Genomic DNA, 27,510 nt, shown 5'->3' on the forward strand with positions numbered 1-27,510 from the left:
GCGGAAATACCCCATACTTGAGAAACTGCAGCCACCATATCTCTTATCTTGTAGATTCTCTCGTGAGACAGGTAAACCATACCCACTCTGGTATCTAAAAGTGCTCCTAAATAGACAAGCCTTTGAGTTGGTTCCAACTGGCTTTTCTCCAGATTTAACAGTCATCCGAATCTTTGCAGCTCTGTTTGATGTCTTAACAAGGTGTTCAGATCCCTGGCAACTACCAACAGATTGTCCAGGTAGTGATAGACCTCTATACCTTGCCTTCTTAGTTTTGCTATCACCACCACAAGCACCTTTGAAAAAGTTCTGGGCGAAGTGGACAGGCCGAATGGTAGGGTACGTGAACTGCAGATGTTGTTCTAGGAAGCAAAACCTGAGGAACCATTGATGTTCCCTGGCAACAGGCACGTGTAGATAAGCATCCCTTAAATCTACTGAAATGAGCCAATCTCCAGGACTGACAGCTCTTCTGATCATCTGAATCGACTCCATCTTGAAGGAACATGTTCTTATATACTTGTTCAACCTTCTGAGGTCTAAAATTGGTCTCATTTCACCTGATTTCTTTTGGACTAAAAATAGAGGGGAATAGAACCCTCTCCTTTGTTGGGACTTGGGCACCGCCACAACAGCTTGTTTCTTCTGTAACTGCTGGATAAACTCCAGTAAAACAGACATCCCGTCCTTCTCTTTATGATTAGGCTGAGATACAAAACATATTTATTCAGACAAACTGTATCATAAATGACCGGCAATCTGGGCAGCTAAGTGGCAAATGAGATTCAATGTTGATAAATGTAAAGTCCTGCACCTGGGATGTAACAATATCCACTTATACCCTTAATGGGACTGCACTAGGCAAATCCATAATGGAGACGGAGCTTGGAGTCCTTGTAGATAATAAACTTGTCTGTAGCAAGTAATGCCAGTCAGCAGCATCAAGGGCAAATAAGGTCTTGACTTGTATTAAATGGGGCAGAGAGTCACGGGAGGAGGGGGTCCCACTGTATAGAGCACTGGTAAGGCCCCATCTAGAATATGCCCTACAGTTTAGAGAAGGGAAAGGGGTGTTACAGGGAGAGCTGAGAAGTGAATCAGGGGTACAGGTTGATACATTAGATAGGTACAAGGAAGGGTCGGATGCTTTATTCACCAGTAGCTCCTCCCAGCAGACAGGAGGGAGCCAATGAGATTAGAGGAGGGAAAGGGGTGTTACAGGGAGAGCTGGGAAGTGAATCAGGGGTACAGGCTGATACATTAGATAGGTACAAGGAAGGGTCGGATGCTTTATTGACCAGTAGCTCCTCCCAGCAGACAGGAGGGAGCCAATGAGATTAGAGGAGGGAAAGGGGTGTTACAGGGAGAGCTGGGAAGTGAATCAGGGGTACAGGCTGATACATTAGATAGGTACAAGGAAGGGTCGGATGCTTTATTCACCAGTAGCTCCTCCCAGCAGACAGGAGGGAGCCAATGAGATTAGAGAAGGGAAAGGGAAGTTACAGGGAGAGCTGGGAAGTGAATCAGGGGTACAGGCTGATACATTAGATAGGTATAAGGAAGGGTCGGATGCTTTATTCACCAGTAGCTCCTCCCAGCAGACAGGAGGGAGCCAATGAGATTAGAGGAGGGAAAGGGGTGTTACAGGGAGAGCTGGGAAGTGAATCAGGGGTACAGGCTGATACATTAGATAGGTACAAGGAAGGGTCGGATGCTTTATTCACCAGTAGCTCCTCCCAGCAGACAGGAGGGAGCCAATGAGATTAGAGGAGGGAAAGGGGTGTTACAGGGAGAGCTGGGAAGTGAATTTCACTTACTATGTTACTGTGTATATAATGTATATATAGTGAATAAAGTACCCCCTCTTGTAAAATATAAGGATATTATAAGTTACCGAGGAGTTTCATGACCATATAAAAGTACAAGACCAAAGGCCGAGTGTATTTATACAGGTCATGGAACTCCGAGGTAACTTATAATATCTTTATATTTTACAACTGGGGGTACTTTATTTATTATAATACACAAGTTTTAGTGAGTCATGTGACAGAAATGACATCACTACTCACCATTTATAAGGATATAATTTACAGGATATTCATGGCTCTTGTGTATTATAATGTATATAATGGATATAAATGGATATAAAGTATATGGATATAAATGGATATAAAGTATATAAAGTACTGATTACACAGGTAATACTGGTGTGTGAGTGAAACTCTATACATCTCATATAAAGAAGCTGATGTGGAGCCGTGAGGGCAGCCCCTGACTGAACGACACTGACATTCTGCTGCACTGGAGAAATAGGAGATTTTACTGTAGAGATTTCTCCCTCCATCTCTTTTGTCTCCCTGTTTCCTTCACATAAAGATTTAGTAGTGAAAGAGGAAGTGACATCACAGGTCTGCATGGAGGATACGTGAGTACAGAGAAATGATTGTAACATAACTCACTGCTTGTTGTGTATATATATATATACTGACAGTACAGGGGAGTGTGTGTATATATATACTACAGTACAGGGGACTGACAGTAACAGGGAGTGTATATATATACTATACAGTGTGTATACAGTATATATATATACTGACAGTACAGGGGAGGTTGTATATATATATACTGACAGTACAGGGGAGTGTGTGTATATATATATATACTGACAGTACAGGGGAGTGATGTGTAATATATATATACAGACAGTACAGGGAGTGTGTATATATATAATATATATACTGACAGTACAGGGGGAGTGTGGTATATATATATATACTGACAGTACAGGGAGTGTGTATATATATATATATATACTGACAGTACAGGGGAGTGTGTGTATATTATATATACTGACAGTACAGGGAGTGTGTGTATATATATTATATATATACTGACAGTACAGGGGAGTGTGTATATATATACTGACAGTACAGGGGAGTGTGTATATATATATATATTACTGACAGTACAGGGAGTGTTATATATATATATTACTGACAGTACAGGGTTGTTATATAATATACTGACAGTAACAGGGGAGTGTGTATATATATATACTGACAGTACAAGGGAGGTGTGTATATATATATTTATACTGACAGTACAGGGAGTGTGTGTATGACAGACAGGGGAGTGTGTGTATATATATATATACTGACAGTACAGGGGAGTGTGTGTATACATATATATACTGACAGTACAGGGGAGTGTGTGTATATATATATATATACTGACAGTACAGGGGAGTGTGTATATATATATATACTGACAGTACAGAGGAGTGTGTGTATATATATATATACTGACAGTACAGGGGAGTGTGTGTATATATATATATACTGACAGTACAGGGGAGTGTGTGTATATATATATATACTGACAGTACAGGGGAGTGTGTGTATATATATATATATACTGACAGTACAGGGGAGTGTGTATGTTTATATTATATATATACTGACGTACAGTGGAGTTGTGTGTATATATATATATATATATACTGACAGTACAGGGGAGTGTGTGTATATATATATATACTGACAGTACAGGGGAGTGTGTGTATATATATATACTGACAGTACAGAGGAGTGTGTATATATATACTGACAGTACAGGGGAGTGTGTATATATATATATATACTGACAGTACAGGGGAGTGTATATATATATATATACTGACAGTACAGGGGAGTGTGTATATATATATACTGACAGTACAGGGGAGTGTGTGTATATATATATACTGACAGTACAGAGGAGTGTGTGTATATAATATATTACTGACAGATACAGGGGAGGTGTGTAATACCATTTATATACTGACAGTACAGGGGAGTGTGTATTTTTATACATAATATATACTGACAGTACAGAGAGTGTGTGTTATATATATATAATACTGACAGTACAGGGGGGAGTGTGTATATATAATATTATACTGACAGTACAGAGGGAGTGTTGGTATATAATATATACTGGACAGTACAGGGGAGTGTATATATATATATTACTGAAGTACAGGGGAGTGGTATAATATATAATATACTGACAGTAAGGGGAATGGGGAGTGTGTATATATATAATATATACACCAGTACAGCGGGCAGTTGTGTTAATATATATATATACTGACAGTACAGGGGATGTGTATATATAATATTACTGACAGTACAGAGGAGTGTGTAATATATATATATAACTGACAGTACAGCGGGAGTGTGTATATATATATACTGACAGTACAGGGGAGTGTGTATATATATATACTGGACAGTACAGGGGAGTGTGTATATATATATACTGACAGTACAGGGAGTGTTAGTGTGTGTATATATATATATATATATTACTGACAGTACAGGGGAGTTAATGTGTATATATATATAATACTGACAGTACAGGGGAGTGTGTGTATATATTATATATACTGACAGTACAGGGAGTGTGTATTATATATACTGACAGTACGGGGAGTGTGTATAATATATATATATACTGACAGATTTACAGGGGAGTGTGTATTAATATAATATATATACTGAACAGTACAGGGGAGTGTGTTATATATATATATATACTGACAGTACAGGGGGAGTGTATATATATATAATACTGACAGTACAGGGGATGTGTGTTAACATATATATACTGACAGATACAGAGGAGTGTGTATATATATATATATGACTGACAGACAGGGGAGTGTATATATATATATATAACTGACAGTACAGGGGAGTGTGATATATATATATAACTGACAGTACAGTGGGGAGTGTGTGTGTATTATATATATACTGACAGTACAGAAGGCGAGTGTGTGTTATATATATATACTGACAGTACAGCGGGAGTGTGGATACATATATATACTGACAGTACAGGGGAGTGTGTGTATTACATATATCATACTGACAGTACAGGGGAGTGTGTGTATATAATATATATACTGACAGTACAGGGGAGTGTGTATATATATATATCTGACAGTACAGGAGGAGTTGTGTATGTATAATATATATACTGACAGTTACAAGGGCGAGTGTGTGTATACATATATATACTGACCAGTACAGGGGAAGTGTGTGTATAATATATATATATACTGACAGTACAGGGGAGTGTGTATATATATATATACTGACAAGCTACCAGAAGAGTGTGTGTATATATATATATATACTGACAGTACAGCGGGCAGCTGTGTGTGTATATTAATATATACTGACAGTACAGAGGCATGTGTTGGTGTATATATATTATATATACTGCAGTTACAGAGGAGTGTGCTGTATTACATGATAAATATACTTGACAGTACAGGGGAGTGTGTTATATATATATATATATATACTGACAGTACAGGGGAGTGTGTGTATATATATATATACTGACAGTACAGGGAGTGTTTGCATATCATATATATACTGACAAGTTACAGGGGAGTGTGTGTATATATATATATATATACTGGACAGTACAGGGAGTGTTATATATATATATTATAACTTGACAGTACAGGGGAGTGCTGTATATATATATATATTACTGAACAGTAACAGGGAGTGTGTGTATATATATTATTACTGACAGTACAGGGGGAGTGTTGTATAATATATATACTGACAGTACAGGGGAGTATGTATATATATATAATATACTGACAGACAGGGAGTGTGTGTATATATATATATATACTGACCAGTACAGGGAGTGCTGTGTTATATATATTATATACTGACAGTACAGGGAGTGTGTTATTATATATATTATACTGACGTTACAGGGGTGCTGGTGTTGATAGTATATATATACTGACATACGGGGAGTGTTGTATATATATATTATATACATGCACAGTAACAGGGAGTGTGTATATATATATATACTGACACGTACAAGGAAGTGTGTAAAATATATATATATACTGACAGTACAGGGGAGAATGTGCTATATATATATATACTGACAGATACAGGGAAAGTGTGTCTATATATATAATATATACTGACAAGTACAGGGGAGTGTGTATATACTATTATATATAACTGACAGTACAGGGAGTGGTGTATAATATATATTATACTGACAGGTACAGGCGGCAGTATGTGTATATATTATATATACATGACAGTACAGGGGAGTGTGTATATAATATATATATATACTGACAGTACAGGGGAGTGTGTATATATATATATATTACTGACAGTACAGCGGGAGTGTGTGTATTATATATATATATTTACTGACATACAGGGGGAGGTGTGTATATATATATATTATAATATACTGACAGTTACAGGGGAGTGTATATATATATATATACTGACAGTACAGGGGAGTGTATATATATATATATAATACTGACAGTACAGGGGAGTGTGTATATAATATATTATATATTACTGACAGTACAGGGAGTGTGTTGTATATATATATACTGACAGTACAGGGGAGTGTGTTTGTATATATATACTGACCAGTTACAGGGGCAGTGTGGTATTATATATATACTGGACAGCTACAGGGAGTGTGTGTATATATATATATGACAGTACAGGGAGTGTGGTATATATATACTGACAGTACAGGGAGTGTGTCTGTATATATATATTACTACAGTACAGGGAGTGTGTGTATATATATACTGCACAGTAGGGAGTGGTGTATATATATATACTGACAGTACAGGGAGTGTGATGTATATATATATATACTGACAGTACAGCGGGAGTGTGTGTATATATATATATACTGACATACAGGGGGAAGTGTTATATATATATATATACTGAAGTAACAGGGAGTGTGTATATATATATATAACTGACAGTACAGGAGTGTGTGTATATATATATATATATTACTGACAGTACAGGGAGTGTGTATATATATATATACTGACAGTACAGCGGGAGTGTGTGTATATATATATAATATATACTTGACAGTACAGGGAGTTGTGTGTATATATATATATACTGACAGTACAGGAGTGGTGTGTATTATATATACTGACAGTACAGGAGTTGTTGTGTAATAATTATATATATATATACTGACAGTACAGGGGATGGTATAATATATATATATACTGACAGTACAGGGGAGTTGTGTATAATATATATGACAGTACAGGGGCTGTGTGTGTATATATATATATACTGCAGTTACAGGGGAGTGTGTATATATATATATACTGACAGTACAGGGGAGTGGCTGTGTATATATATTACTGACAGATTACAGTGGAGTGTGTGTATATATATATAACTGACAAGACAGGGGAGTGGTTATATATATATATATACTGACAGTACAGGGGAGTGTGTATATATAATATATACTGACAGTACAGGGGAGTGTGTATATATATTATTATACTGACAGTACAGGGTGAGGTTGTATATAATATATATTTACTGACAGTACAGGGGGGAGTGTGTGTATAATATATATATATACTGACAGTACAGGGGAGTGCTGTATATATATAATTACTGACAGTACAGGGGAGTGTGCTTGAATATATATATATATATACTGACAGTACAGGGGGAGTTGTGTGTATATATATATTATACTGACAGTAAAGTACAGCGGAGTGTGTGTATATTATAATACTGACAGTACAGGGAGTGTGTGTATATATATATATATATACTGACAGTACAGGGGATGTGATATATATATATACTAATACTGACAAGTACAGGGGAGGTGTGTATATATATATACTGACAGTACAGTGGGTGTGTGTGTAATATATATATACTGAAGTTACAGGGAGTGTGATATATATTATATATACTGACAGTACAGCAGGGACAGTGTGTGCTAATATATATACTGACAGTTACAGGGGAGGCCTGTGTATATATATATACTGACAGTACAGGGGAGTGTGTTTATATATATATATATATAAAACTGACAGTACAGGGGAGTGTGTATATATATTATATATATTAACTGACAGTACAGGGGAGTGTGTATATAATATATATATACTGACAGTACCAGGGGAGTGTGTTATACTTTATATATATACTGACAACAGGGGGTGGCTGTGTATATATATATATATATACTGACAGTACAGGGGAGTGTGTATATATATATATACTGACAGTACAGGGGAGTGTTGTATATATATATATACTGACAGTACAGGGAAGTGTGATATATATATATATATACTGACAGTACAGAGGGGAGTGTTTATATATATATATATACTGACAGTACAGGGGAGTGTGTGTATATATATATATACTGAACAGTACAGGGAGTGTGTATATATAATATATACTGACAGTACAGGGGATGTGTTGTAATAATATATAGACTGACAGTACAGGGGAGTGTGTGTATATATATATTATACTTGACAGACAGGGAGTGTGTGTATATATATATATATGACAGTACAGGAGTGTGTGGTATATATATATAATACTGGGACATACAGGGGAGTGTGAATATATATATATACTGACAGTACAGAGAGTGTGTATATATTATATAATATATACTGACAACAGAGGGAGTTGTGTATATATATATACTGAGCAGTACAGGGGGAGTGTGTTGGTATATATATATAATACTGACAGTACAGGGGAGTGTTGTATATTATATACTGACAGTAACAGGGAGTGTTGTATATATATACTACAGTACAGCGGGAGTGTGTATATATATATAATATTACTGACCAGTACAGGGGAGTGTGTATATATACTATATATACTGGACAGTACAGGGGAGTGTGTGTATATATATTATACTGGACAGTACAGGGTGCCAGTGTTATATATTATACTGACAGTTACAGGTAGTGTGTATAATATATATATACTGACGCAGTACAGGGGAGATTGTTGTATATATAATATATATACTGACCAGTACAGAGGGAGTGGTGTATATATAATATATATACTGACCCAGTACAGTGGGAGTGTGATGTATATATATATACTTGGACAGTACAGAGGATAGTGTATATATATATATTATACTGACAGTACAGGGGCCAGTCTGTACATATATATATACTGACAGTACAAGAGGAGTGTTTGTATATAATATACTGACAGTACAGGTGAGTGTGTTTATATATATATATATACTACAGCTACAGGGGAGAGTGTAATATATATATATACTGACAGTACAGGGGAGTGTTGTATAATATTATTACTGACAGTACAGGGGACGTGTGTGTATATTATATATACTGACAGACAGAGGGAGTGTGTGTATATATATATATACTGCACAGTACAGGGGAGTGTGTGTATACATATATATACATGACAGTACAGGGAGTGCGATGTGTGTATACATTATATATACTTGACAGTACAGGGGGAGTGTGTGTATATATATATCTATACTGACAGTACAGGGGAGTGTATATATATATTGATACTGACAGTACAGAGGAGTGTGTGTATATATATATATACTGACAGTACAGGGAGTGTGTGTATACACTATAATATACTGACAAGTACAGGGGACGTGTGTTGGATATATTATATATAATACTGACAGTTACAGGGGAGTGTTGTATATATATATATACTGACAGACAGAGGAGTGTTGTGTATATATATTATAATATACTGACATTACAGGGGAGTGTGTGTAATATATATATATACTGGACAGTACAGGGGAGTGTGTTATATATATATAATATATTACTGACCAGTAACAGGGGGAGTGCGTTGTGTATATATATATATTAACTGACATACAGGGAGTGTGTGTATATATAATACTGACAGTTACCGGGGAGGTGTTATATATATATATATACTTGACAGTACAGAGGAGCAGATGTGTATATATATATTATATTACTGACAGTACAGGGGAGTTGTATATATACTATTACTTGACAGCTACAGGGGAGGTGTTGTATATATAATACTGACAGTACAGCGGGAGTCGTGTATATATATCTGACCAGTACAGGGAGTGTGTATATATAGTACTGACATACAGGGAGTGTGGTATTATAATATATATTACGACAGTACAGGGGAGTGTGTATATATATATATATACTGACAGTACAGCGGAGTGTGTGTATATATATATACTGACAGTACAGGGGAGTGTTGTATATATATACTGACAGTACAGGGAGTGTGTATATATATATATTATACTTGACAGTACAGGCGGAGTGTTATATATATATATTATATATGACAGTACAGGGGAGTGTGTATATTATATATATATACTGACAGTACAGGGGAGATTGTGTGATATATAATATACTGACAGTACAGGGAGTGTATATATATATATATACTGACAAGTACAGGGGAGTGTACATATTATTATATACTGACAGTACAGAGGAGATGTGTATAATATATACTGACATTCAGGGGAGTGTGATATATATATATATTATTACTGGACAGTACAGGGGAGTGTATATATATATATATTACTGACAGTACAGGGGATGTGTATATATATATACTGACAGATACAGGGGAGTGTTGTGGTATATATATATACTGACAGTACAAGAGAGTGTGTGTATATATATATATACTGACAGTACAGTGGGAGTGTGGCTATACATATATATACTGACAGTACAGGGAGTTGTGTGTATACATATATTATACTTGACAGTACAGGGAAGTGTGTGTATATATAGTATATATACTGACAGTTACAGGGGAGTGTTGTATATATATATATACTGACAGTACAGAGGAGTGTGTGTATATATATATATACTGGACAGTACAGGGAGTGTGTATACATATATATACTGACAGTACAAGGGAGTGTGTGTATATTATATATATACTGACAGTTACAGGGGAGTGTGTTATATATATATATACTGACAGTACAGAGAGTGTTGTATATATATATTATATACTGACAGTACAGCGGGAGTTGTTGTTGTATACATATATATACTGACAGTCAGGGGAGTGGTATATATTATATATATATATACTGACAGTACAGCGGGGAGTGTGTGTATATATATATATACTGACAGTACAGGGGAGTGCTGTGTATATATATATACTGACAGTACAGGGAGTGTGTATAAATATTATATAATATTACTGACAGTACAGGGGAGTGTGTATATATATATATATACTGACAGTACACGCGGGACGTGTGTATATATTATATATATTACTGACAGTTTACAGTGGGAGTGTGTGTATATATATATACTGACAGTACCATGGAGTGTTGTGTTATATATACTATACTGACAGTACAGGGAGTGTGTATATATATATTATACTGACAGTACATGGGAGTGGTTATATATATATATTATACTGACGTACAGGCGGAAGTGTATATATATTATATACTGACAGTACAGGATGTGTGTATTATAATATATATATACTGACAGTACAGGGGAGAGTGTGTTATATATATATATGACAGTACAGGGAGTGTGTATATATATATATTACTGACAGTTACAGGGAGTTATGTATATTATATATTAACTTGACAGTACAGGGAGTGTGTGTATATATATAAATATATACTGACAGTACAGGGGAGTGTGTGTATATATATATATTACTGACAGGTACAGGGGAGTGTGTAATATATATATATACTGGACAGTACAGGGTGTGTGTGTATATAATATATTACTGACAGTACCAGGGAGTGTGTATATATATATATAACTGACAGTGACAGGGGAGTGTTGTATATATATATTATACTGACAGTACAGGGAGTGATGTGATATAATATATATATTATACTGACAGTACAGGGCGAGTGTGTATATATAATATATACTGACAGTACAGCGGGAGTGTGTATTAATATAATATATATATACTGACAGTACAGGGAGTGTGTATATATATATATATATACTGAACAGTACAGGGAGTGGTTGGTATATATATTATATACTGACAGTTCAGGCGGAGTATGTGTATATAATATATATACTGACAGTACAGCGGGAGGTGTATATTATATATATATATACTGACAGTACAGTGGGGAGATGTGTATATAATATATATATATTACTGCACAGTACAGGTGGGAGGGTGTATATATATATATTACTGACAGTACAGGGGAGTGTGTATAATATATATATACTGACAGTACAGGGAAGTGTATTATATATATATACCTGACAGTACAGCGGGAGTGTATATATATATATATATATACTGACTAGCTACGGAGTGTGAATATATATATATACTGACAGTACAGCGGGAGTGTGTATATATATATATATACTACAGTACAGGGGAGTGTGTATATATATATATACTTGACAGTACAGGGGAGTGTCTGATATATTATTATATATACTGACCAGTACAGGGTAGTGTGTATATATATATATATACTGACAGACAGCGGAGTGTTATAATATATATATACTGACAGCTACAGGGGACAGTGTGTGTATATATATATATATACTGACAGTACAGGGAGTGTGTATATATATATATATACTGACAGTACAGGGGGTGTATATATATATATATACTGACAGTACAGGGGAGTGCTGTAATACTATATATTACTGACAGTACAGGGGAGTGTTGTATATATATATATATATATATATATATTATATAATATACTGACAGCAGTACAGGGGAGTGTGGATATATATTATATACTGACAGTACAGAGGAGTTGTGTATATATAATATATATACTGACAGTACAGGGAGTGATGTATATATATTATACTGACAGTACAGAGGCAGTGTGTATATATATATATATACTGACAGTACAGCGGTAGTGTGTATATATATATAATATATATACTGACAGTACAGGGGAGTGTGTATATATATATACTGACAGTACAGGGAGTGTGTATATATATATATATACTGACAGTACAGGGGAGTGTGGTTATATATATATTATTACTGACAGTACAGGGGAGTGTGTAATATATAATATACTGACAGTACAGAGGAGTGTGTATAATATATACTGCACAGTACAGGCGGAGTGCTGTATATATATATATACTGACATACAGAGGGAGGGGGGGGCGTGGGGGGGGTTGTATATATATATACGACAGTACAGGGAGTGTGTGTATATTATATATATATATATACTGACCAGATACAGGGGGTGTGTGTATTTATATATAATACTGACAGTACAGGGGGAGTGTTGTATATATATATATATTACTGACAGTACAGGGAGTGTGTGTATATATATCAATATATACTAACAGTACAGGGGCAGTTGCTGTAATATATATTAGTATACTGACAGTACAGGGGGAGTGTGTGTATATATATATATTGACAGTACAGGGAGTGTGTTAGTATATATATATACTGACAGTACTAGTGAGGGCTGTGTGTATATAATATATATATATATATATATATATACTGACAGTACAGAGGGAGTGTGATATATATTATTATATGACAGTACAGGAGTGTGTATTATATATATATTACTGACAGTACAGGGGAGTGTGTATGTATATATATATACTGACAGTACAGGGCGATGTGTATATATATATATATATAATATTATATATATATATATTATACTTGACAGAGTACAGGGAGTGTGTGCTATATATATATATATATAATTATATATACGACAGTACAGGGGAGTGTGTTATTATATATATATACTGACAGTACAGGGGAGGTGTGTATATATATATTATATATATATATATATTATATATAGATATATAATAATACTGACAGTACAGTGGGGAGTGTGTATATATATATATACTGGACAGTTACAGGGCGAGTGTGTTGTATATATATATATATATATATATATATATATATATATTAATATATATATATATATATTATACTGACAGTACAGTGGAGTTGTGTTATATATATATATATACTGACAGTACAGGGAGTGTGTATATATATATATATACTGACCAGTACAGGGAGTGTGTATATAATATTATACTGACATTACCAGGGAGTGTTATTTATATATATACGACAGTACAGGAGTGTGTGTATATTATTATAATATATATATATATAATATATATATATATATATATATATATATATAATATACTGACAGTACAGGGGAGTGTGTATATATATATACTGACAGTACAGGGAGTGTGTATATATATATATATACTGACAGTTACCAGGGGAGTGGTGTGTATATATATATAATTAGACAGTACAGCGGGAGTGTGTATATATATATATATATTACTGACAGTACAGGGGAGTGATGTATATATTAATATAATATATAGACAGTACAGAGGGAGTTGTATATATATATATATATACTGACAGTACAGGGGAGTGTGTACATAATATATATTACTGACAGTACAGGGGAGTGTTGTATATATATATATTACTGACAGTACCATGGGGATGTGTATATATATATATACTGACAGTACAGGGAGTGTGTGTGTATATACTATATATATTATATATATATATATATAATATATAATATACTGACCAGTACAGGGGCAGTGTGTATATATATATACTGACAGTACAGGGGAGTGTGTATATTAATATACTGACAGATACAGAGGAGGTGTTTATATATACTGACAGTACTAGGGGAGTGTGTAGTATATATATACTAGACAGACAGCGGGAAGTGTGATTATATAATTATATTATCATAGACAGTACAGGGGAGTGTGATATATATAGTATATATACTGACAGTACCAGGGGAGTGTTATATATATTATACTGACAGTACAGCGGGAGTGTATTGTATTATATATATATACTGACAGTACAGGGGAGTGTGTGTATATATGATTATATATATATATATATATATATTATATATATACGACAGTACAGGGGAGTGTGTGTTATATATATATATATATATATATATATATATATATATATATTTATTACTGACAGTACAGGGGGCGTAGTAAGTGTGTATAGTATATTATACTGCAATGTACAGGACGATCCGAGTGTGTGTATACTATATATATATAGACAGTACAGTGGGAGTGTGTATATATATATATATATACTGACAGTACAGGCGGAGTGTGTATATATATATATACTGACAGTACAGGGAGTGTGTATAATATATTATTACTGACAGTACAGCCGGGAGTGTTATATTATATATATATATTATACTGACAGTACAGGGGAGTGTGTATATTATATATAGTATATATATATTATATATATATATAATATATATATATTATATATATTAATATATATATATACTGACAGTACGAGGGAGTGTGTATAATATATATATTATATATTACTGACAGTTACAGGGAGTGTTGTATATAAATATATATATTACTGACAGTACAGGGGAGTGTGTAGATATTATATATATATACTGACAGTACAGGGGAGTGTATATATATATATATATACTGGGACAGTAACAGGCGGAGTGTTGTATATATATATATTACTAACAGTACAGGGAGTGTATATCTATATATATTACTGACAGTACAGGGAGAGTGTGTATATATATAATATACTGACAGTACAGGGTGTGTGTGATATATATATATACTGACATAACAGGGGAGTGTGTATATATATATTATGACAGGTACAGGGGGTTGTTGTATATATATATATACTGACAGTACAGGGGAGGGTGTATATATATATATATACCTGACAGTACAGGGGAGTTGTTATATATATATATATTACTGACAGTACAGGGATGTGTGTATATATATATACTGACAGCTACAGGGAGTGTTGTATATATAATATACTGACAGTACAGGGGAGTGTGTATATATATATATATTACTGACAGTACAGGGGAGTGTGTATATATATATTTACTGACAGTACAGAGGAGTGTTGTATATATATACTGACAGTACAGGGGGAGTGTGTGTATATATATAATATATATACTGACAGTACACGGGGAGTTGTGTGTATATATCATTTTACCGGAAAAAACAGTACAGGGGATGTGTATATATATATATATACACTGACAGTACAGGGGAGTGTGTGTATATATATATACATGACAGTACAGGGGAGTGTGTATATATATATATATATATATATATATATTAATATATACTGACAGTTACAGAGGAAGTGTGTTGTTATAATATAATACTGACAGTACAGGCGCGAGTGTGTATATATATTATATACTGACAGTACAGAGGAGTGTGTATAATATACTGGACAGTTACAGGGGAGTGTGTAGATAATATACTGACAGTACAGGGGAGTGTGTTATACTACTATATATAATATATACTGACAGTACAGGGCGTGTGGTGTATATATTATATATACTGACAGTACAGGGGAGTGTGTATATATATATAATATTTACTGAAGTACAGGGGAGGTGATGTATATATATATATACTGACAGTACAGGGGAGTGTGTATATATATATATAATATTAGTATATATATATATATATATATACTGACAGTACAAGAGGAGTGTAGTGTGTATATATAATATTACTTACAGTACAGGGGAGGTGTATATATATATACTGACAGTACAGGTGAGTATGTATATATATATACTGACAGTACAGGGTGGAGTGTGTGTATATATAATATACTGACAGTACAGGTGAGTGTGTATATATATATACTGACAGTACAGAGGAGTGTGGTATATATATACTGACAGTACAGGGGAGAGGTGGTTAATATATATATATAATATATATATATTATATATATATATATATACTGACAGTACAAGGCGGAGTGTGTGTATATATATATACTGACAGTACAGGTTGAGTGTTGTGTATATATATATACTGACAGCTACAGAGGAGTGTGTGGTATTATATATATACTGACAGTACAGAGGAGAGTGTATATAATTATACTGACCAGTTACAGGGGAGAAGTGTGTATATAATATAGTATTACGACAGTACAGGGGCAGTGTGTGTATATATATATGACTGACAGTACAGGGAGGTGTGTTATATATATATATTACTGACGCGTACAGGAGTGCTGTATATATATATACTGACAGTACAGGGAGTGTGTATTATATATAATTACTGACAGTACAGGAGTGATGATATATATATATATTACTGGACAGTACAGGGGAGTGTGTATATATATATTATACTAGACACGTTACAGGGAGTGATGTTTGTATATTTATATATACTGACAGTACAGGGGAGTGGTGTATATTATATATACTGACAGTACAGGGGAGTGTGTATTATATATATATATACTGACGGTACAGGGAGTGTGTGTATACTATATATATTATACTGACAAGTACAGGGGAGGTGTGTTATATATATATATATACTGACAGTACAGGGTGAGTGTGTGTATATATTCACTGACAGTACAGGGAGTGTGTATATATATATATATACTGACAGTACAGAGGAGTGTGTATATATATACTGACAGTACCAGGGCAGTGTGTATATATATATATATTATATATATATATATACTGACAGCTACAAGGGGAGTGTGTGGTATATATATATTACTGACAGTACAGGAGTGTGTGTATTTATATATATTACTGACAAGTACAGCAGGGAGTGTGGTGTATATATAATATATTACTTGACAGTACAGAGGAGTGTGTATATATATACTGACAGTACAGGGGAGTGTGTATATATATTATATATAACTGACAGTACAGGGGAGTGTGTTGTATATATATACTGAACAGTACAGAGGAGTGGTGTATAATTATATACTGACAGTACAGGGAGTGTGTTATATAATATACTGACAGTACAGGGGGAGTGTGTATATATATTATATATATACTGACCAGTACAGGGGAGTGTGTTATATATATATACTGACAGTACAGCGGGAGTATGTATATATATACTGACAGTACAGGGAGTGTGTAGGATATATATACTGACAGTACAGGGGAGTATGTAATATAATATATATACTGACAGTACAGGGGAGGTTGTATATATATATACTATATAATATGACAGTTACAGGGGAGTGTTATATATATATATATACTGACAGTTACAGTGGAGTGTGTTATATATATATATCTGACAGTACAGAGGAGTGTGTTATATATATACTGACAGTACGGGGAGTGTGTAGATATTATAATTACTGACAGTACAGCGGGAGTGTGTATATATAATATAGTATTAACTGACAGTACAGGGGTGTGTGGTATATATATATATATACTGACAGTACAGGGGAGTGTGATATATATATATATATACTGACAGTTACAGTGTGGCAGTGTGTTTGTATATATATATATACTGACAGTACAGGGAAGTGTATATATATATATATATATAATATATATATATATATATACTGACAAGTACAGAGGAGTGTGTCGTATATATATATACTTACAGTACAGCGGGAGTTGTGTATATCATATATACTGACAGTACAGCGGGAGTATGTATATATATATACTGACAGTACAGGGGAGTGTGTTGTATATATATATACTGACAGTAACAGGTGAGTGTGTATATATATATAACTGACCCAGTACAGAGAGTGTGAGTATATATACTGAAGTAACAGGGGAGTGTGTATATATATATATATATATATATATATATATATATATATATACTGACAGTACAGGGAGTGTGTGTATATATATATACTGACAGCTACAGAGTGAGTGTGTGTATATATATATACTGACAGTACAGAGGAGTGTGTGTATATATATATACTGACCAGTACAGAGGAGTGTGTATATATATACTGACCAGTACAGGGGAGTGTGTATATATATATATATACTTGACAGTACAGCGGGAGGTGTGTGTATAATAATATACTGCACATACCAGGGGAGTGTGTATATATATATATACTGACGGTACAGGGGAGTGTGTATATATATATACTGAAGTACAGGGGAGTGTGTATATATATATATACTGACAGTACAGGAGTGTGTATATATATTATACTGGACAGTAACAGGGGAGTGTGTTATATATATATATACTGACAGTTACAGGGGAGTGTTGTGTATATATATATAACTGACAGTACAGGGGAGTGTGTGTATATATATCTATACTGACAGTACAGCGCGAGTGTGTATATATATATATTATACTGACGACAGGGAGTGTGTGTACTATATATATATATACTGGACAGTACAGGGGAGTGCTGGTATAATATATATAAATATACTGAACAGTTACAGGGAGATGTGTTGTATATATACTGACAGTACAGGGGAGTGTTGTATATATATATATATACTGACAGTACAGAGGAGTGTGTATATATATACTGACAGTACAGGAGGTGTTGTATAATATATAATATATATATATATATATATACTGACAGTACAGGCGGAGTGTGTGTATATATATATACTGACAGTAACAGGTGAGTGTGTTGTAATATATATATACTGACAGTACGAGGAGTTTGTGTATATATATATATACTGACAGTACAGAGGAAGTGATGTATATATATACTGACAGTACAGAGGGAGTGTGTATATATATATATATACTGACAGTACAGGGAGTGTGTGTATATATATACTGACAAGCTACAGAGGAGTGTGTATATATATACGACAGTACAGGGGAGCTGTTTGTATATATATACTGACAGTACAGGGGAGGTGTATATATATATATATATACTGACAGTACAGGGGAGTGGTATATAATATATATATATACTGACAGTACAGGGAGTGTGTGTATATATATTATACTGACAGTACAGAGGAGTGTGTATATATATATACTGACAGTACAGGGGAGATGGTGTATATATATTATACTGACAGTACAGGGAGTGTGTATATATATATATATATTTACTGACGGTACAGGGGAGTGTGTATATATATATACTGACAGTACAGGGGAGTGTGTATATATATATATACTGACAGTACAGGAGTGTGTATATATATATACTGACAGTACAGGGGAGTGTGTATATATATATATACTGACAGTACAGGGGAGTGTGTGTATATATATATACTGACAGTACAGGGGAGTGTGTGTATATATATATACTGACAGTACAGGGGAGTGTGTATATATATATATACTGACGGTACAGGGGAGTGTGTGTATATATATATATATACTGACAGTACAGGGGAGTGTGTATATATATATATACTGACAGTACAGAGGAGTGTGTGTATATATATATATACTGACAGTACAGGGGAGTGTGTATATATATATATATACTGACAGTACAGGGGAGTGTGTGTATATATATATACTGACAGTACAGGGGAGTGTGTATATATATATATATACTGACAGTACAGGGAGTGTGTGGTAATATATTATATACTGACAGTACAGGGGGAGTGTTATATATATATAATATACTGACAGTACAGGGGAGTGTGTGTATATATATATATATACTGACAGTACAGGGGAGTGTGTGTATATATATATACTGACAGTACAGGGGAGTGTGTATATATATATATATACTGACAGTACAGGGGAGTGTGTGTGTATATTATATATGAAGTACAGGGAGTGTGTATATATATATATACTGACAGTACAGGGGAGTGTGTATATATATATATATACTGACAGTACAGGGGAGTGTGTATATATATATATATACTGACAGTACAGGGGAGTGTGTATATATATATATATATACTGACAGTACAGGGGAGTGTGTGTATATATATATACACTGACAGTTACAGGGAGTGTGTATATATATTACTGACAGTACAGGGGATGTGTATATATTATATATATATATATATATATACCACTGACAGTACAGAGGAGTGTGTGTATATATATATACTGACAGTATACAGGGAGTGTTGTATATATATATACTGGACAGTACAGGGGAGTGTGTATATATATATATATATATAATTACTGACAGTACAGGGGAGTCTGTGATATATAGATATACTGACAGTACAGAGGGAGTATTATATATATACTGACAGTACAGGGGGAGCTGGTATATATATATATACTGACCGTACAGGGGGGAGTTGTGTATATATTATATACTGACAGTACAGGGGAGTGTTGTATATATATATATACTGACAGTACAGGAGTGTGTATATAATATATACTGACAGTACAGGGGAGTGTGTATATATTATATATTACTGACAGTACAGGGAGTGTGTGTATATAAGTGTACTGACAGTACAGGGGAGTTTGTGTATATATATATACTGACAGTACAGGGGAGTGTATATATATATATACTGACGGGTACAGGGCGAGTGTGTGTATATATATATATACTGACAGTACAGGGGAGTGTGTATATATATATATACTGACAGCTACAGGAGGAGTTGTTTGTATATATTATATATATATACTGACAGTACAGGTGAGTGTGTGTATTATATATATATTTATACTGACAGTACAGGGGAGTGTGTGTATATATATATACTGACAGTACAGGGATTGTGTGTATATATATATATATATATAATATATACTGACAGTACAGGGAGTGTTGTGTATATATATATACTGACAGTACAGGGGTGTAGTGTGTATATATATATATATATATATATATATACTGACAGTACAGGGGAGTGTATATATATATATTTATATTACTATATATACTGACAGTACAGGGGAGTATATATATATATATACTGACAGTACAGAGGAGTATATATATACTATACTGACAGTACAGGGAGTGTGTATATATATATATACTGACAGTACAGGGAGTGTGTATGATATATTATATATACTGACAGTACTCAGGGGAGTGTGTGTATATATATATATACTGACAGTACAGGGGAGTGTGTATATATATATACTGACAGTACAGGGGAGTATGTATATATATATATATATATATACTGACAGTACAGGGAGTGTGTGTATATATATATACTGACAGTACAGGGAGTGTTATATATATATATATACTGACAGTACAGGGGAGTGTGTATATATATATATATACTGACAGTACAGGGAGTATGTATATATATATATATATACTGACAGTACAGGGGAGTGTGTATATATTATATATATACTGAAAGGGGCTGTGTATAAATTCTGACAGTACAGGGGAGTGTGTAGATATATATATACTGACCAGTACAGGGAGAGTATGTATATAGTATATACTGACAGTACAAGGGGAGTGTGATATATATATATATACTGACAAGTACAGCGGGAGGGTGTGTTATAAATATTATATTATATACGGGACAAGCTACAGGGGAGTGTGTACATAATATATATATACTGACAGTACAGGGGAGTGTGTTATATAATATATATATATATACAGGGCTGCCCATCAGGGGGGGACATGGGGTACGAGTGCTGCACTTTTGATAGACCCGGGCCCCGAAGTCTGCTCCCATTTTTGAAATGCGGAAGTGCCAAAAAGCTGAAGTCCTGAAGCCACGAAAACAGCCAACGGAAATAGCCGAAATTAAAGTCCTGAAGTGGCGAAAAGACCCAAAGTCATGAAAACGAGTTCAATTCTACTGAACACCTGTGTGTTTTTTATCCCCTTTCCACCAATGTATTATTTTAATACTCTATAGGCCCCTGCCACCAATTTTGTTTTTTAAAAATATTTTTTGGGGCCCCAATTTTTTTTAACTTGTAAGGGGGTCCTGGTGCCAGTTTTTATTTTTAACTTATAAGGGGGCCCTAGTCACCAATATTTTTTTGACTTGTAGGGGGGCCCTGACCACCAATTTTTTAAAAAAACTTTTAAAGGGGGCCCTGGCACCACAGTTTTTTTTTATACTTATAAGGGGGCCCTGACCATCAATTGTGTGTGTGTGGGGGGGTTACCTTTTTTAGTGCTGATGTCTGTGTGCTCTTTTAACTGTTGTGTGGAGTGGGCGGGGGCTGGGGTGGGGCCCCGTGATTTCTAATGGCGGCCCTGTATATATATATATATATATGTTGAGATGGTACCTGCACTCAAACTACAAACTTCTGTTTGCGGGTGCTGGGTCAACTTCAAATGTATAATTCTTATAGATGGACCCGCACTCCAAATACATGTGAAAAAAAGACTTATTTATTCATCACTTGCGCATCCAACGTTTTGCCCCACTGTGGGGCCTTTATCAAGGACAGATCCATCACAGATCCAGCCTACGAGCGGCACTGGATCCAGAAAGTAACAAACTGGATCTTTCACAGCAGCCTGTGGCTAAACACTGGGCAGAGGCCAAACACAGGTGTCATTCAGGTATCATTCAGGTGAATGCCAATAGAACTGCTCCCCCAGAGAGAGAGGGGGAGACTATGATAATATTCTGTATAAAAGAGAGCCTTTTCTGGATACAAGAGCTGGACTGTGCAGCACCGAGGGGCCTCAATGGGCAACAGGTACAACTTGTTTAGTGATTTCTTTTTTTCTTTTTTCAATGGAATTACACAACAATGGATTTAACACATGGACAAACAACAGACTTTATTGGTGTGATTATGCCACCTAGTGGTGACATTATATATATATATATATATATATATATATATATATATATATATATATTATATATATATATATATATATGCAATGCCAACGTTTATGATGCACTAATCCCAATGTATATCAGAGTCAAGGGTGCTGATCCCAATAGCAGTGAGTAATTCCGCTTCTTAGTTATATTGGTCCAACCAGATCGCACTCCATATTAAAAACATAGCTTTTATTAGCTTGTTAAAATGTATCAAAAAATGGCATTCTTCACAACATAGTAGCAGCGTCATTTGTATCAAGACACTTATCTGTTAAAAGTCCAGCATAAACGCTATATTCATCCACACTCACGCGACGTTTCGGGACACATCCGTTCCCTTTCTCAAGCGTATGTATCGTGTAGTAGCGAGTAGGACTCCATTGCACACACTTTCTGCTTCCTCGTTAGGCGGGGCATACGTGGTAAGTAACTGTGATGATGCTTCCTCACCTGGAGGCCGGATCTGCACGTCAGTCACCACATATCTCCACCCTCCCGTTACTATGCAAAGTCCATAGTTACCAAAGAAAAGAAATATATCAGTAACAGCAAATTACATGGGCATTTTTCACTATATCTGATAATTGTAGTTGTTTGAGCAAATTATGCCAAAATGAAAAGCAAAAGTTGACAGATGAAATGGCAAAAAAGAAAAAAAAAAAAAATTTTTTTAAAAAAATACAAAAGTACTTATAAAGAAAAAATATACACAAAATAATATTAGAATATCAGAGGAGCTGAAATTCAGAGTTATCCAACACGTCCCACCTCTGAAAAGAGGAGGAGATCGTGTTCTAGCATTAAAAAGAGCAGAAGTTAAATGGATTGACAGGCTAGGGACTCTCAGTCCAAGGGGTCTAAATCGTGATTTTGACTTGCATTTATTTCTGTAAAGTACCCATTTAGGGTGAGTAGTAATATTTGGGCAACTAATATTATTTTGTGTATATTTTTTCTTTATAAGTACTTTGTATTTTTTTTAAAAAAAAAAAATATTTTTTTTTTTTTTTCTTTTTTGCCATTTCATCTGTCAACTTTTGCTTTTCATTTTGGCATAATTTGCTCAAACAACTACAATTATCAGATATAGTGAAAAATGCCCATGTAATTTGCTGTTACTGATATATTTCTTTTCTTTGGTAACTATGGACTTTGCATAGTAACGGGAGGGTGGAGATATGTGGTGACTGACGTGCAGATCCGGCCTCCAGGTGAGGAAGCATCATCACAGTTACTTACCACGTATGCCCCGCCTAACGAGGAAGCAGAAAGTGTGTGCAATGGAGTCCTACACGCTACTACACGATACATACGCTTGAGAAAGGGAACGGATGGGTCCCGAAACGTCGCGTGAGTGTGGATGAATATAGCGTTTATGCTGGACTTTTAACAGATAAGTGTCTTGATACAAATGACGCTGCTACTATGTTGTGAAGAATGCCATTTTTTGATACATTTTAACAAGCTAATAAAAGCTATGTTTTAAATATGGAGTGCGATCTGGTTGGACCAATATATATATATATGTTCACTTAATTTAATTCAATGTAAAACCAATTGAAACATGACCAGGATAATGACATCATTCTGGCTTTTTTTTTTGTAACAGGAAATGTATATTTACACCACGTTTGTATCACTAGCACTTTATCCTTGATAAACTCCCCACAGTGGGGCAAAATGTTGGATGCGCGAGTGATGAATAAATAAAAGCATTTTAACATGAATTTGGAGTATGGGTCCATCTATAAGAATTATATATATATATATATGCATACACACATATATACGGACAGCACAGGGTCAAAAAAATAAAAAAATAATAATAATATATATATATATATATATATATATAATTATTGATAAGGGCAACACTCCACCTTTGCAACATCCCTCGGGTGCACGGTAATGTGTATATATATAAGCAAAAAGAAGACCAGCAACACCGAGATCTCTTGTGATATAGTCACATCTGTATTGTGAAATCACATGTAAAGCCGACGTGACGTTTGGGTCCACACAGGGACCTGTCTCAAGGCAACCATGTTTAACCCCAAATGCATTTAAATACCCATAAAACCAAGGTCAAAGAACAGGAAGTGACATCAGCATCATAAAAAGCCTCATAAGAGGTGTGTGTCAAAATGTCAATAAAAGTGACCATGAATCGCACAGTATAAATCGTGTAATAAAAATTTATATTAAAAATTGTTAACAATTTATGTGTACAATTTATTTGTTACAAAAAAAGTTGCTACTCTGCCTCAAATCGTATCTGCTGTGCAGTGTGTAGCGTATATATTGGGAAAGAGAAGTGCAAGCAATTTACGTGTGTGTTTTATTTGTTGCAAAAGATTGTGTTTCAAACTTTCATATACTGTGCAGTGTGTAGTATAAAAAAATCTTAAAAACAGGCAAATTGCCATTAAAGACATATCTAATACAATAAACAAACCGGAATCCTCAGGCCGTAGAATAAACTAAATGCCTAAAGTGCATCTAATGCACCATGAATAGAAAAAACAGGAGACAACTAGTGATCAGCCCTTCAGGATATACGGATAAGAACACCTAAACCACAGCTCGGATTTATACTGTGCGATTCATGGTCACTTTTATTGACATTTTGACACACACCTCTTATGAGGCTTTTTATGATGCTGATGTCACTTCCTGTTCTTTGACCTTGGTTTTATGGGTATTTAAATGCATTTGGGGTTAAACATGGTTGCCTTGAGACAGGTCCCTGTGTGGACCCAAACGTCACATCGGCTTTACATGTGATTTCACAATACAGATTTGACTATATCACAAGAGATCTCAGTGTTGCTGGTCTTCTTTTTGCTTATATATATATATATATACACACACAGTTTCTCTGTGGAATAAGAGTGGTTGATACAGTTCCATAGCTACACACCAGTAACTCCAGTCTCTTTAACTAAGTTTTCCCTTGCGCAGGTTTTTTCCTGAGTTTCCTGGATTAAACTCTGAGCTAATATTGGGGAGGGGGGACATATGATGTTTCCAGTTCTAAACCCACTTCAGCAGCACAAAATATCAGAGCTTTCAGCAGTCACTTATATTGTGCATCAATAGTAGGGAATTCTCTGGATGCTATTTGGGTAAGATGTTATACTGTGGGACTTCCCTCCCCACCCTTATCCAGGTGGTGTACCTTTTGTTTGCTGTACTGGCTCAATCTCCATATGATTGCTTGTGTCTGTGTCCATATATAACAATTGTCTTTTCTGCTATTCTTAGGGGTTCAAGTTTGGATATGCAGGAAAGGGAAGTTCCAGAGGAAAGTGCTTTGGATTCTATTTGCACAGGTAATGGCACAGATGGAAATGCCTTCCAAGCACAGAGCATGCAAATAGTATGTTACCACTACAGAGGGCTTAGAAGCCATCCAGAATGGCACCAGTGGGAAGTACCAGCAACCAAAGACCAATGGAACCAGTAGAAAAGTCAAAGAGCAATGGTACCAGTAGAAAAAAGAGAGGGGCAATGGTACCAGTAGAAAATGGCAATTAGCACTGGCACCAGTGGAAAATTCAAGGGGCAATGGTACCAGTAGAAAAGTCAAGAGGCAAGAGAAAGGTCAAGGGCAATAGTGGCAATAAAAAAGTCGAGGGGCAATGTTCCTAATAGAAAAGTCGAGGAGCAATGGTGCCAGTTAAACAGAGAGGCAATGGTGCCAGTAGAAAAGCCGAGCTGCTATGGTGAAAAAAAGAGAGGGGCAATGGTACTAGTACAAAAGTCGAGGGGCAATGGTGCCAGTAGAAAAGTCGAGGGGGAATGGTGAAAAAAGCTAGGGGCAATGGTACCAATAGAAAAGTCGAGGGGCAATGGTGCCAGTAGAAAAGTCGAGGGGGAATGGTGAAAAAAGAGAGG

At 34.8% G+C, this 27,510-nt stretch overlaps 1 protein-coding gene across 4 annotated transcripts in view; it reads left to right on the forward strand.

The window, feature by feature from the left end:
* Positions 1-2,349: 2,349 nt before the first annotated feature.
* The window catches only part of LOC108708785 (zinc finger protein 391), a 30,007-nt gene continuing 4,846 nt past the window's right edge, over positions 2,350-27,510 (forward strand). The window contains exons 1-2 of one of the 4 annotated variants that reach the window (XM_041582893.1): positions 2,350-2,425; positions 26,878-26,945. In XM_041582893.1, the coding sequence (XP_041438827.1) occupies positions 2,415-2,425; positions 26,878-26,945 (79 nt within the window). In that variant the 5' untranslated portion in view covers positions 2,350-2,414. Of the gene's footprint in view, positions 2,426-23,006; positions 23,480-24,923; positions 24,964-26,442; positions 26,946-27,510 lie in introns of those variants that run through there. The other 3 variants (XM_018247819.2, XM_041582894.1, XM_041582892.1) reach the window with 3 other exon arrangements.

The sequence above is a fragment of the Xenopus laevis genome, chromosome 2L (genome assembly GCF_017654675.1).
Source record: "Xenopus laevis strain J_2021 chromosome 2L, Xenopus_laevis_v10.1, whole genome shotgun sequence".
NCBI lineage: Eukaryota > Metazoa > Chordata > Amphibia > Anura > Pipidae > Xenopus > Xenopus laevis.